The 13,107-nt window shown below is 33.6% G+C and overlaps 2 protein-coding genes across 5 annotated transcripts in view; both read right to left on the reverse strand.

Moving 5' to 3' along the window:
* LOC125815508 (shaggy-related protein kinase NtK-1) overlaps nucleotides 1-13,107 on the reverse strand; it is a 177,200-nt gene that overhangs the window by 17,323 nt on the left and 146,770 nt on the right. The window lies entirely within an intron of this gene.
* On the reverse strand, nucleotides 839-8,972 carry LOC125815488 (putative RNA polymerase II subunit B1 CTD phosphatase RPAP2 homolog). 2 transcript variants are annotated; one of them, XM_049494967.1, is made up of 8 exons: nucleotides 8,842-8,857; nucleotides 7,346-7,460; nucleotides 5,740-6,351; nucleotides 4,888-5,565; nucleotides 4,600-4,790; nucleotides 4,169-4,432; nucleotides 3,187-3,345; nucleotides 839-1,133 (listed from the first exon to the last, which is right to left on the reverse strand). In XM_049494967.1, the coding sequence occupies exons 3-8, from the start codon at nucleotides 6,329-6,331 to the stop codon at nucleotides 1,029-1,031; spliced, it is 1,989 nt and encodes a 662-aa protein (XP_049350924.1). In that variant the 5' UTR covers nucleotides 6,332-6,351; nucleotides 7,346-7,460; nucleotides 8,842-8,857; the 3' UTR covers nucleotides 839-1,028. The 2 variants fall into 2 exon arrangements, with proteins under 2 accessions (XP_049350924.1, XP_049350925.1); XM_049494968.1 differs by lacking the exon at nucleotides 7,346-7,460 and having other exon boundaries at nucleotides 8,842-8,972.

Consider the following 13,107-nt stretch of genomic DNA (forward strand, 5'->3'; position numbering starts at 1 on the left):
GAATGGTACAGTTCATGCCTTAACACTCCAAAGAGATCAGAGAATATTTGGAGCCATAAACAGTTTTTGGATTTAAAACCCACAGAAAAATGGTAGTTTCTTTTTATAGTTATATTCACAAATCACAAAGCATATTAAGAATTTTTACATGACTGCACAAAGTAGGTAAGAATGATTGACCAAATTTTCACACTAAAAAAAGTGGAATCACAGTTTCCATATCACTGGTCCCTAAGATAAGAGAGATCACAGCAGTAAACATGAGATATCAGACCTTGCGAAACTAAACAATGTTCCAACAAGAGGATATAATGATAGGATGAAGATATCTTGCTGGTGGGAAGGTGGCAAAATCAACTCCTACCAGGATTAGAGAACTTGCTGTAAATTGCATTAAGCAACAGCTCTGTGCAGTTCCTGTTACACAGAAAAACTCATTAAAGCTTGTAAATTTTGCGGCTAATAATTGAACTAGTCATGCAATAAGCAGAGGGGGTTGTACTCTGATCAGTTATTTTAACGACAATACAATGAAATGACAACAGTCAAACTAGTAGCCACACTTCCAATCAAAGCAAACATATTTACTACTATATCTTAAACCAATGACCTAGTTCTATGATGACTACTTAAGCATTTAGAATTTCCAATACAAATTCGGACATCAATTTCTTAATTTAGAGTAATAAAATTTGTGCATATAAAGACTTCATAGAATACTACAAATCACAAGTTAAAAAGTAAAATGCCATGGTTAAAAAGAACTAATTTACTCTACACGAATGATAGCTGTCATAATTTTTTTTAAAAAGGCAGAGGGAAATGGAATAAATACTTGCTTTACACTTTTCACCAATCATCAGTGTCTTGACAACATAGCATTTCTATAACATAAGCAGATATGAAGAGAAGTTGCAACAAACATATATAATTTGGCGGTATGTACACACTTTCGAGTCTATTTTCACCTCCTCTATCTACCATGAAGGTTTATAGGAGAGGGTCCACAACAGCTATTTCATGCCAAACTAGCCTCCACTTTGCATTGAGAACTGAGGCACTCGACCTAGTGGAATGATTAGATCTTTCATGATCTCATATTCCGCTGTACTTATCTGAGCACCATCAAGCACCTGTTTAGCCAAAGGGAACAAAAGGAGATCTCAGTCCACCTGGCCTCTTTGAGTCAAGAAACTATTAACGTCTTATGCTGGAAAACTAGGAAAAAATAAAGAGAAAATACGTCAGTGCAATAATGTACTAGAAAAGCCCCATTATAGATGAATTTTAGGTTACGTCCCGATATGATAAATAGTCATATCTTCAATCCTAACAACGTAGGCAAACACTCCATCCACTACTATGTAAAAATATATCCTGCAGTATCAAAGGGAATATTTTGAAATATTCACTAATCTTCTCTTACTTTACTTCAATGAATCTAGACACATAATACTGTTAATTCACTCCATTTTCACATAAAAACATTTGTCAACCATGTATGCTCGAGTATAACTATTATCCTGCATTCTAGTTAATCTGTGGAAGGGTAGCAAATGAAATCAGGTTCTCTTGATTTTCAACAAAAACATTTTGAACCATGTTTGCTCACGTATAATTACTACTACTGCATGCTTGTTAGCGAATCTGTGAAAGGTTGGTAAATGATATCAAGTGGAGTTTTGGACAGCTTGCTCTGTTAAGCTTATAGCATTCAACTGAACCTCAGGAGGTGCCATATGCCTCATGAAAATGCCACAAAACCAAGTTCAGCTATAAGCAGAACAAGTGTATGAATCCACAAGTCACTTGCAAAATGGAAAAAGAGACATTTATTGTTGGAGGTTATTAGCGCACCTCCCTAATCTTTCAGTTTTCAGCTTGATGAACAAGAGCAGCTAAGCTAGAACAACTATAATGCAATCAACTTCTCAGTAAAAGCCAGCCACAAGACAACACCACAACTTTCTATTTTATCGTTGACAACAATACAACTTCAATGCAAACTCATCAAACAACTTTGTTCACTACCCAAAGGAAGGAATACATATTAGCATATTCTTAGTAATGTTTTCTGGCAAGCAGGAGGGTACAAAACGGCAAGTCTACCATGTATTAAGCTTTTCTTTTCCCTACCTACAGGTGGCCATTTTGAAACTGCTGTTATTATATGCCTTTCACTTAAAATACATAATCATTTCATTTTCTTCCAGTATAAGTAATCGGGTTATATTTGACTATAAACACATGTAATGGAATTTAGAAGTTCATCCAACCCAAGCTCCACATTTTTGCATCAAATCTCTTCCTTGGTCTTTTGGTTTCTCTTCCATACGAGGACGACATAGTCCTGCATCTTCTTGGAATTTCAATAGTACATCCCATCTCCCATCATAATGGTTTCATTTAAGAGGAGGAGTAAATTGCATACCGAAGAAACAAGAAAGAAGGTGGTTGAGTTTCCCTGTTGCCTTGCAAACTTGAGAGTAATAAATAAAACAAGGAAGAAACAATTTTTCAAAAAAAAGAAGACTTCATCAAAATCCCCAAGGTTCAACAGCACATGGTTTGAAACTTGGCGGAAACTGCGCCCGCCCATCTAATCTTCTCCACTTAAATATCAAACTACAAGGTTGAAACTCACCAATCTCGCGTTGTACTCTTATCACTAGACCAAAGCCCCGAGGCTTAAAAACAAAGATGATCGCATTCCTAGAAGAAGCAACAGGGGAAATGATTGGAATATGTTTTGGAACTGTAGTTCTCTAGAAGATGGGACAACAAAAACTCCAAAGAACAGTTAGGCCGTAATCACACTCTAAAGAACATGTTTCAATTCTTTTCTTTGGAAACAATACAGTCAACATCTAAAGAACAGTTGGTCCTTTCTAAGTAACATGAAAAAAGAACTGAAAAAGTAATGTCTATCACATATAAAGGCTTAGTGCCCAAATAAATTGCATTTACCAAAATATTCAAGCTCGAGTTAGTGAAAACTGCTACCATCAAAATATAGGCATCTATGTCCAATATAATTCTGGAAGGTGGCAAATCTAGTGAAGATTTAAAAGAACTAACTAGACCTGGGGAGGGGATGGAAGGGATTCCTGAGAACAAATGTTAAGAGTGAGATAAAGGAAAGAAAATTGCATGAGAACATAGAAGCTTATGATCCCAAAATTCTACCTTTGGAAGCGAAGTCCTTCTCCCTGTCATATATGGAGTCAGTGTGGGTATCCTACATACAGAAAGAGCATCAAGAAACAGAAGTACAATAAGTTGCCACTGCTTCATTCGGAATGCAGGGAGTGGATCCACAAAAGACATTGTATTTAAGAGGAGAACCTGCACAGGTCAAACGAAGAAGAGTCATCCTCACAGATGATGATTACAGATTAGTCATGACATGCAATGATATCCTTAAACCACAAACACCCTCATCTACGTAACTACACCATCACACCCAACACACCAATGGAAATCTCAGTAGATGGTTCTAAGCACATCAAAGAACCTCCTCTAGCTTTTGAAAATGCACACAAACCTCATTTGTAAGTATAATGGCGCTAAACAAGCTTATTTCTTCTCTTAACTTAAGAATTAAGTAAAAACCATGAAATTGAACTACATATGGTAGCAAACCGTGAGCAACTTCAAGAGTCTTTGAAAACAAAATGCCATCCCATCACCTCCCCTAGCCAACTACACAATGCTTGGCAGAATCATTCCATCATAATTATAGGTGGTACTTGTACTGACTTCCTCCCCAAGGACCCCAACCCCCATCACAAAATGTCGATTGTTTGAGGCTGAGTGAAAAGAGAGAACCATAAATTTGGACTTTCAGGTAGTCTAGACAATCCTTTACAAGCCTCTTGTATTCTGCAACTTCATGCAATGCACAGTACTGACAACATTTAATAGCATATTAAAAGTTATCTCCTACTGGGAAATGAAATCCTAAACCAAAACAAAACCATGAGATTAAAATTGCTTCCAAATACAAAATCAAAACAAAACAAATTAAAATTGATTCCTAACTGCACAAAAAAAGGCAACCACTTAATGTCTCTTGACAGCATGCAGAAGTCATTGACTTGACAACTTCCACAGTTGTGCTAAAAAAGCTTTGGGAAGGGGAAGGTAATATCTTAAAATGTAATCATACCATTCCTTGCTCTAAAGTTGATATTGGTACTGGCAGCCTAAGGTCAGCAACCAATCCAGGCAATGCTCGAGCAAGACAGCCAGCTAGAGTCTGCTTGATCTCAGTTGACCGGCCATCAGACAACACAATTTTGTGAGGATATTCTCTTCCATTGATAGACAAATACTCCTCATTATTGTTTTCATCATGCCCATATATAAATGCCAAGGACGATGATGATATCCACGTGAAGAGGGAATTAAACATTGTTGCGAAAGGTGACAGCTGAAGAAAATTAGACACACACACCAAAAAAAAGGTTAAGAAAGGAAAAAAGGAAGGGTGTGTGTGTGTGTGTGGGGGGGGGGGGGGGGGGGATATGAAGAGAGAACAAGAATATTAAACAGTGGTAGCAAGTTCCAAGAGTGTAAAAGGTTTGATGAGCAACTTACAGTCATATTAAACCCCTCGGGTGGACCATCATACCAACAGTCCTCTGATTCAAAAACATCATAATTTGGCATCCCTGGTTTTCTTGGCCATTTTAAAGGAGCTGGTTCTATATCAAGCATCTCAGTCTCCTGAAGTATTGCTTCATCCACTTCTTGTGAAGTTGGCAATATTACAATCCCGGCTTTGGACACTAAATATCACATGCAACAGAACTCAAAAGCAATTAGATGCAAAGAGTGTATGACTTACAAATCTCCTAATAAGGAGGGTCAATGAAAATGTCATACCAGCATCAGGGACATTAGAACCTGAGGCAACAGCCTCTGCTGCTTGGCTTAGTGCTGCTGCACAGGCTTCTGCAGATTCAAACCGATATGAATCATCATCCTCTTCCATGTCAGTAGAGGCTGATCCCCCATAAGCTTGGTTCTCATATTCTGATATTTTGGATGAGCTCTCTGTTTTCTTGCCAATGCCACCATCGATAATTTCATCAGCCCAAGTAACTGACTGAGACATTTTCTTGGAATTTGAAGATTTTAAAGAAGATTTGAGCAATTGTTTATCATGTTCACCACGGGACGCATATTTCCTTCCGTCATCCGACATAATTAGGACACTTTTGTTCTTGACATCATGTTGGGAAGGACCAGAAGACACTTCACCAGAATTAAATTTGTCCACCTTCAAAAATCTAGTGTTCTTATCCGATTTTTCTGTTTCTTCTCCAGAACGCAACTGCAAGGCATCAACTCGCTTTCCCAGTATAGAAACATCATCATCCCTAACTTTGTACCTCGTCTTCGCTTGGGCTTCTTTGAACTTTTCACTCGAGACAGCATTTACAGGAGCTGGAAACTTTGAAACACTATACTCATCTTGAGTTATTATAGTGCTGGAAAAATCAAACTCATTAAGTATCATGTTTTTCTCATCTTGGAGTCTGGCATGCTTATTCTTGAATCCTGCAAAATTACTAGTATTTGTCATTATCAACAAGGGCATAAATTTTGATTAGCTAGAATAAGAAGTCTCTTATATTCTAAAATTTCAAATGAAGTGACTCCAGCAAGCATAAGCTAGAGAACCATTCCCCTATCAACTACAGATACCTGTTTAGATCATTGAAATTCTCGTACCTTTGTTAATGTTTTTCAACAGTGCTGGATTCACACTTCGATCTCTCTGTGGAACATAGCCTTCAATTGCATTAGATGGACCCATCCACTCTTCCAATGAAACTTCACCACCCCCCTTTACATCTGCTTTTTCCTGGATTTTCAACTTAGAAGATCCTAGATCTCCATTTTCCTTCACATCTTCTGGGGAATGTAAATGCAAACCCTTAAATAGATTCAGGACTTGATTAAGCTTTGCTGGATTCAGTGTAGAACTTCTCTCATCCTGCAAGCTACCAGCAAATGCTCCGCTATTGACAACACAATTTGTTGAACAGTACATGTATGTTTCATGAAGATCATAAACTTTATGCTCCTTCAATGATATTCTGTAATGTCCTTTCCGAGACCTTTCAGAAGGCAGAGAATTGCTGCAAAGAGGATAACCACACGTGTTAGCTATTGATCGTTCAGTTACTACATCCTGATAATCACTCCGAGACAACAGAGATCCAGCAGCAATGAGCTGGTTTTCATCTTTGATGCCTTCAAGAAGACAGAGTTGTAATTTGTGGACAGCATCTTTAACAGCGACGGCCTCTACCTTTGCCATTAGAGAACTCGTCTGAAGTACTGATAACAAATAAAAGTTATTACAATAAGTTGATAAAATACATGATATGAGATGGATATTAGATATCAAAAATAAATCTCACTCATTCTGCATGTTATTCACCATGGACACCATAAGCATACAAAAGAACATCTATTATACCATATGAGATCTTACACCGATAAATGTTACTCCCTCCATCCCAATTTATGTGGCAGATCCAGTAAGAATGTTATACACAAGCACATCCCAATTATAGTTACACAAAGTCTCTTGATATATTAAGTTTTGCTAGGAGTAAAACACTTATGTTTTCTTTGTTCATGATCATTGCAACAAAATCAAGATGTGATGGTAAAGGGAGAAGTGAAGTGTAATGATGTAAAGGTTGATAATTCACAAAACAGGGAGTACTAATTAATCCAAACACAAATAACAAATGACGGAACAAAGCAATTGCAAGTGGCATACGATCAAACATGTTACCTGCAGACATCAGCATAACTACCTAATACTAAAAAGTATAGTCCATATATAGTTATGTGAAGTTCCATTGCCCTAATCGTGGAACTTCACATGTGCAATTGAAGGGGAAGAGTGAGTTGACTAAAGGAAAATTCATCTTAACAATGATTAATAAAATTAACTAAACCTCACTCTTGCCTTAGGGTCAATTCATCAACTATCAGAAAAAGGTTTATTTGTCCTTCGATTATCGATAATAAATTATATTTATTCTCCATTATACTTTTTCAAGAAATGTATCCTTATAATCATATTTTAAAATTATATTTAGCTCCACCCATAAAGTTGAGTTATATTTAATCATCACCCATTTCAAGTTTAAAAAGTCACTGTACCATACTATTATTGAACGAAAAAACCAACTTCATTGACTAGAAACACCAACTCTAGAGGAAAAAAAGGAATGACAGGTCATAAAAGTAATTAGCAATTTAAACCAATCAATTCAAGAAGTGACAAAAATGAAACTAGAACATGAAGAGCTTGGACCTGCAATCTATTCTGGCTTGTATGCGGCGCGCTAAGCAGCATGAGAGCTTTTTTGTCTATGTGAGTGTATAGTGGAGGCTAGATCACTCCGCAACCCTACTTCTTTATCAAGGTTCTGAATAACAGCGAAAAGAAAAGGAAAAAAGAAACTTGGACAGGGTTCTTTTCAATCAAAATTTTAAGGCTATCAATCATTCGTCGATATTAAGTTTTGCTAGGAGTAGAACACCTATGTCTGCTTTATTCATCATCATTGCAACAAAATCAAGAATGTGAATATAAAGGGAAAAGTGAAGAGTAATGACGTGAAGGCAGTGATTTCACAAAATAGTACTAATTAATACAAACACAAATAACAAATGAATGAACCAAGAATTTGCAAGCGGCATATTATCAAACATGTTACGTGCATGACTACCTAAAACTAAAAAGTGAAGTCCATATATAGTTATGCGAAGTTCCATTGCCTTCACTCCGCAACCCTTATTCTTTATCAAGATTCTGAATAACAGTGAAAAGGTAAGGAAAAAAGAAACTTGGACTGGGTTCCTTCCAATCAAGATTAAAGAATCTGGACAGGGTTCCTTTCAATCAAGATTAAGGCTATCAATCATTCGTTGATGTTAAGTTTTGCTAGGAGTAAAACACTTATGTTTGCATTGTTCATTCTCATTGCAACAAAATCAAGAATGTGATGATAAAGGGAAAAGCTAAGAATAATGACGTAATGGCACTGATTTCCACAAAAAAACAAATAACAAATGACTGAACCAAGAATTTGCAAGCGGCATGTTATCAAGCATGTTACCTGCAGAAATCAGCATGACTACCTAATACTACTAAAAAGTAAAGTCCATATATAGTTATGTGAAGTTCCATTGCCTTCACTCCGCAACCCTACTTCTTTATCAAGATTATGAATAACAGTGATAAGGAAAGGAAAAACCCTACTTCTTTATCAAGATTCTGAATAGCAGTGAAAAGGAAAGGAAAAACCTTACTTCTTTATCAAGATTCTGAATAACAGTGAAAAGGAAAGCATAAAAGAAACAAGGACAGGGTTCCTTTCAATCAAGATTTTAAGGCGATCAATCATTCTCGTTGATACTGAGTTTTGCTGGGAGTAAAACACTTATGTTTGCTTTGTTCAATATCATTGCAACAAAATCAAGAATGTGATGATAAAGGGAAAAGCCAAGAATAATGGCGTAAAGGCAGTGATCTCCACAAAAACAAAGAACAAATGACTGAACCAAGAATTTGCAAGCGGCATATTATCAAACATGTTACCTGCAGAAATCAGCATGACTGCCTAATACTAAAAAGTAAGTCCATATATAGTTATGTGAAGTTCCATTACCTTCCCTCCGCAACCCTACTTCTTTATCAAGATTCTCAATAACAGCGAAAAGAAAAGGAAAAAAGAAACTTGAACAGGGTTCTTTCCAATCAAGATTTTAAGGTTAACAATCATTAGTTACAAGTGATTCTCGTACCTTAAGAGAAAAAAGGCACTGGTAATTTCACCCTAAATCATCAACTTAATTGAATCTCTACAGCGCCAAACAAGGAAGGAATCAGGTCTCTGTAAGCTCTACAAATGGCGGCTGTAGGCTTTGAATTATTGGGCAAATGGCAAGGCAACTCTTATTAATAGTAGTAGTGTTGGCAAAATTCCCAAAAAAGAAGGCGATTGGATAACGGGTCAACCCATATAACCCACAGTAAAAATGGGTAAACCCGAGAGTACAAACGCGGAATTTGGAATTAGTTAGTACAATTAATTAATTAAAGGGGTCCTTTGATTATTAGTTTGGGCTAAAAATCAATCAGAAAAAAACGAATAAAAATATTTCTAAAATAAATTAATTAGAAAATTAGGGTTAAAAATAAAAAAGAAAACAACAAACATTTGTAGTTCCAAAATAGGTACCATCTTCTAGTCCTTTTTTTTTATAACCATCTATTCATTTTGTTAGTGATTTTACAATTACCGCTTTAGGAATTTTAATAATTAACATGCAATGTATACTAAATTAACAAAAAAAATCTTGATGTTTGTTATCATCAAATATTATTTTCTTATTTATTCAATTATTTTCCACAACTCGAACGAAGCAAAATAAAAATATTTCTACACTTTTTCTTAATGAATAAATTACTCCATCATATTTGAGCTTCTATATCAAAACATGAACTAATTGCTATTGGTCAAGCTTTTTCGACCACTTATACATACTTTAATAGTGTCATTAACTATACCAACATGGACTAATTGTTATTGGTTAGAGCTTTTTCGAGCACTTGTCCATACTTTAATAATGTCATTAACTTTTTTGAACATGGATAAATAATATGAGATCATTTGACAGGATATATAAGAATAACATTAAATAGAGTGTATTAATAATAATTGTATTAGTTATGTTAGTATTAATTAATTATATGCAAAGATCATTTCTTATGCATTATTTGGATTGATAAATTAAAAAATAGCAAATATTGTATAATTTATTTATAAAGATACATTCCACAAATATGGTGGAAAAAAGGTTGAAAAAAGATTTCGAGGGACAATTGGGTCTTAATCATGTTAATACATACATTAAATCCCCTTGCATTATTAGTACCATGAATTTTCATGTATTGTAATACACTCCTCAATACACAATAGAGGGTACCAAACAAGGTACTACTAGTGCACAAAATTAATGCACACATCATATCTTCTACTCTCTCCGTCCCATAATATATGTCGCCCCTTTCTAAAAATAACTGGACCACAATATATGTCATTTTATAAAATTTATGCATAAATTACCATTTTTTGCCCATTATACCCTTGATAGATTAATTAATTAATCTTGAAAATGTATTTACTTTGACTAACCTAGGAAATCTACAAGTAATTAATATCATTGGGAGAGTACTTCATTCATTAATTAACTACTTTCTATATTCACTACTTATTCTATAAAATCTGATTTTGAAAAAAAATATCAACAAACAAATTAAAAATAAAAGATGAAAAAAAATTCAAAAATAATCTTGAAAATTGAAGCTTCAACAAATTTTATCAAGGAAGATGACATTTTAAAAAGTTCAAAGGAAAATTTAGATCAATTTGAAGTAATGGAATTTGAATATTTTGTGATGTTGTCATGTTTTCTTTAAGAATTTATATATAAAAATATAAAAAAAAAAAACATTTTACACAAAATATATAGGAAAATTGAGGTGGAAAAAACTTGATTTTTTAAATTTTTTGGATCATTTGGTGAAAAAATTTGGCTCCAAAAATAAACTCTAAAATTTAAATAGTCATCCAAATGCATTTATATTTTTGAAATCTAACATTTCATCATTTATTCCAAAATTGTCATAAGCAAACATTAAATAAAGGCATAAGGATAAAATTACTTTATTTCTTAATGCAAGTGCAAATAAAAAAAGTGACATATAATATGGGACAGAGGGAGTAATAAACTCCAAATGATCCCTAATATAAATTTTCATGTATTAGTAAATACACTATTCAATACATAATAAAGTGTAGCGTTAGCATTATTTCTTCACCCCTAACTACTAACAGTGTCATCAATTTTTTTAGGAAAAGAATCTGATATACCTTTCAACTTTGTTATTTAGAGCTGATATATCCGTTGTTAAAAGTGACTCATACATACTCCCACGGTTACATAAATAGCTCACATATATCTCTTTTCTTATAAAAGGAAATGAAAAAGATTAATTTTAAATTTATTTTAAAAAATATATATTTTAAAAAGCTAACATATGTAAGATATCTTTTAAATACGCAATGAATAATCATGATACAAGCCAACTGAATACTAAAAATTTCAACTTATTTTGGAGTCTGAATTGTTTTAACAAAATTAAGTACTTCATGTGCTCTTTAATCACAACTAGGGGTGTGCATTCGGTCTTTCGGTTTGATCTTGCACTATTTGATTTGAATTTTTTGATTTTTAGTTTTGTAAAAGTGTAACCCAATTCGATCCAAAATAAATTTGGTTTGGTTTGATTTTCCTCTATTCGGTTCGGCTTTTTTCGATTTGATTATTCGATTATGTCAATAATTAATAAAATAACCAAAGTAATAATATTGAATCCCTTAAATATACTTTCTAATATAAATCATAAGAAAAACTTAAAACACAATACTTATAAGTATTCCTATTATAAATGTTCAAGTATAAAATATAAATGTAATCATCGTGAAATGCAATAACCAAAAAGGGACAAAAGTGATTAACTCTAACTTAATTCTAAACATATATATATATATATATATAAAGTGAAAGGTAATAACCAAAAAGAGAGATAATTCGGTTTTTCGATTTTTATTTTTTAAAATACGAAACCAAACCAAAAAATCAAACAAAGTAATTTGTTAATCCAAAACCAATCCAAATACAAATTTGATTATTCGATTTAACCCGAACAGTGCACACCCCTAATCACAACCGTCTATTCACTTGTCAATACCTTAACTTAACAGGTATTAATATAGAATCACTTTGTGATATGTGTAAAAATTTTGAAATCACTAAGTACATATTTTTTTCACTATAACTCTTCTCATAAATATTGAGAGAAATTAAGTATATTTATTGAGATAAGGAAGACAATGAATCAAATGATCGTGATTAACTCAAACAGATGTCGTAAGCTTAAAATAAACAACTCCCGAGGTTGGAACCACACTTCCCTTTCTATATTTGGATTTGGAGTATATGGCTATCCAAAAATCACAATTATCATAACACTAAAGATGATATTCACATGCCCACATCATATGAAAGAACTATAAAATTTAGGCTTAAGTAATAGACAGCCCATTAAAGTTGTTCACATAATTCACTTAGACACCTCAATTAAGGATTGTACCTATTAAACACCTATAGTATTTCGAATTGATACCATTTGAGCATTTTTTGCGTATGCGGCATTTTGAGTGTAATTCAAATCTGATGAGCGCATGAAAACATTTAATTAGACTTTTTTTAAAAATAAAAATAAAATCTCTTTCTTCTTCCTTGTGTTTGTCGCATCACTTTTTCCGGCAGCCACCAATATTGCTGATGCTATCATACACTTTCCTTCTTCATCCAATCTTTTTCTCTAGCTACTTTCATCTCCTTTATCTTAATGATCATTTAATTTTTCAATTTTTTCATTATCGCTGCTCTCACATTCATTTCTTCCTTCTCTTTTGAGCAACCACCATCACCTCTGCCATTAACGTCTTCACTTGATTGTTTTTTTTGTCAGATCTAGAATTGCTTGATTGTATGGAAGTAAGCAAAATTACAAATTTGCAATATAAACAGCGCCATCACCTTTACCGTTAATAATTCGCTTTGTTTTTTTCCTCCAGATCTTAGAACATTATTTTTCTCTTAAAATTTTATTTCCTTTTTTTTAAAAAAAAAAAATCTAAATCTATCATTGTTGATTTATGATAAAGAAGAAAAAAAAGAAAAAGTGATGGTGGTCGATGAGTAGCAGGGGAAGTGGGTAACAATGTTTACTGTTAAAGTCTTCTTTTTCTATTTTGGAATTTAATGATATGGTATTCATACCAAAAGAAGAAGAAAAAAAGATTAATTGTTGACTTTCCTTTTTCAAAATAGAGTTTTTTTTCCCCATTGAAATAGCTCAATTTCACCATTAATTATTGATTTTTCTTCAATTTTTGTCCAAACATGAAACAAAGAGGATATAACTGATGAAATCGA

Source organism: Solanum verrucosum, unplaced genomic scaffold, assembly GCF_900185275.1.
Source record: "Solanum verrucosum unplaced genomic scaffold, falcon-dt-bn FXZP01000261.1, whole genome shotgun sequence".
NCBI lineage: Eukaryota > Viridiplantae > Streptophyta > Magnoliopsida > Solanales > Solanaceae > Solanum > Solanum verrucosum.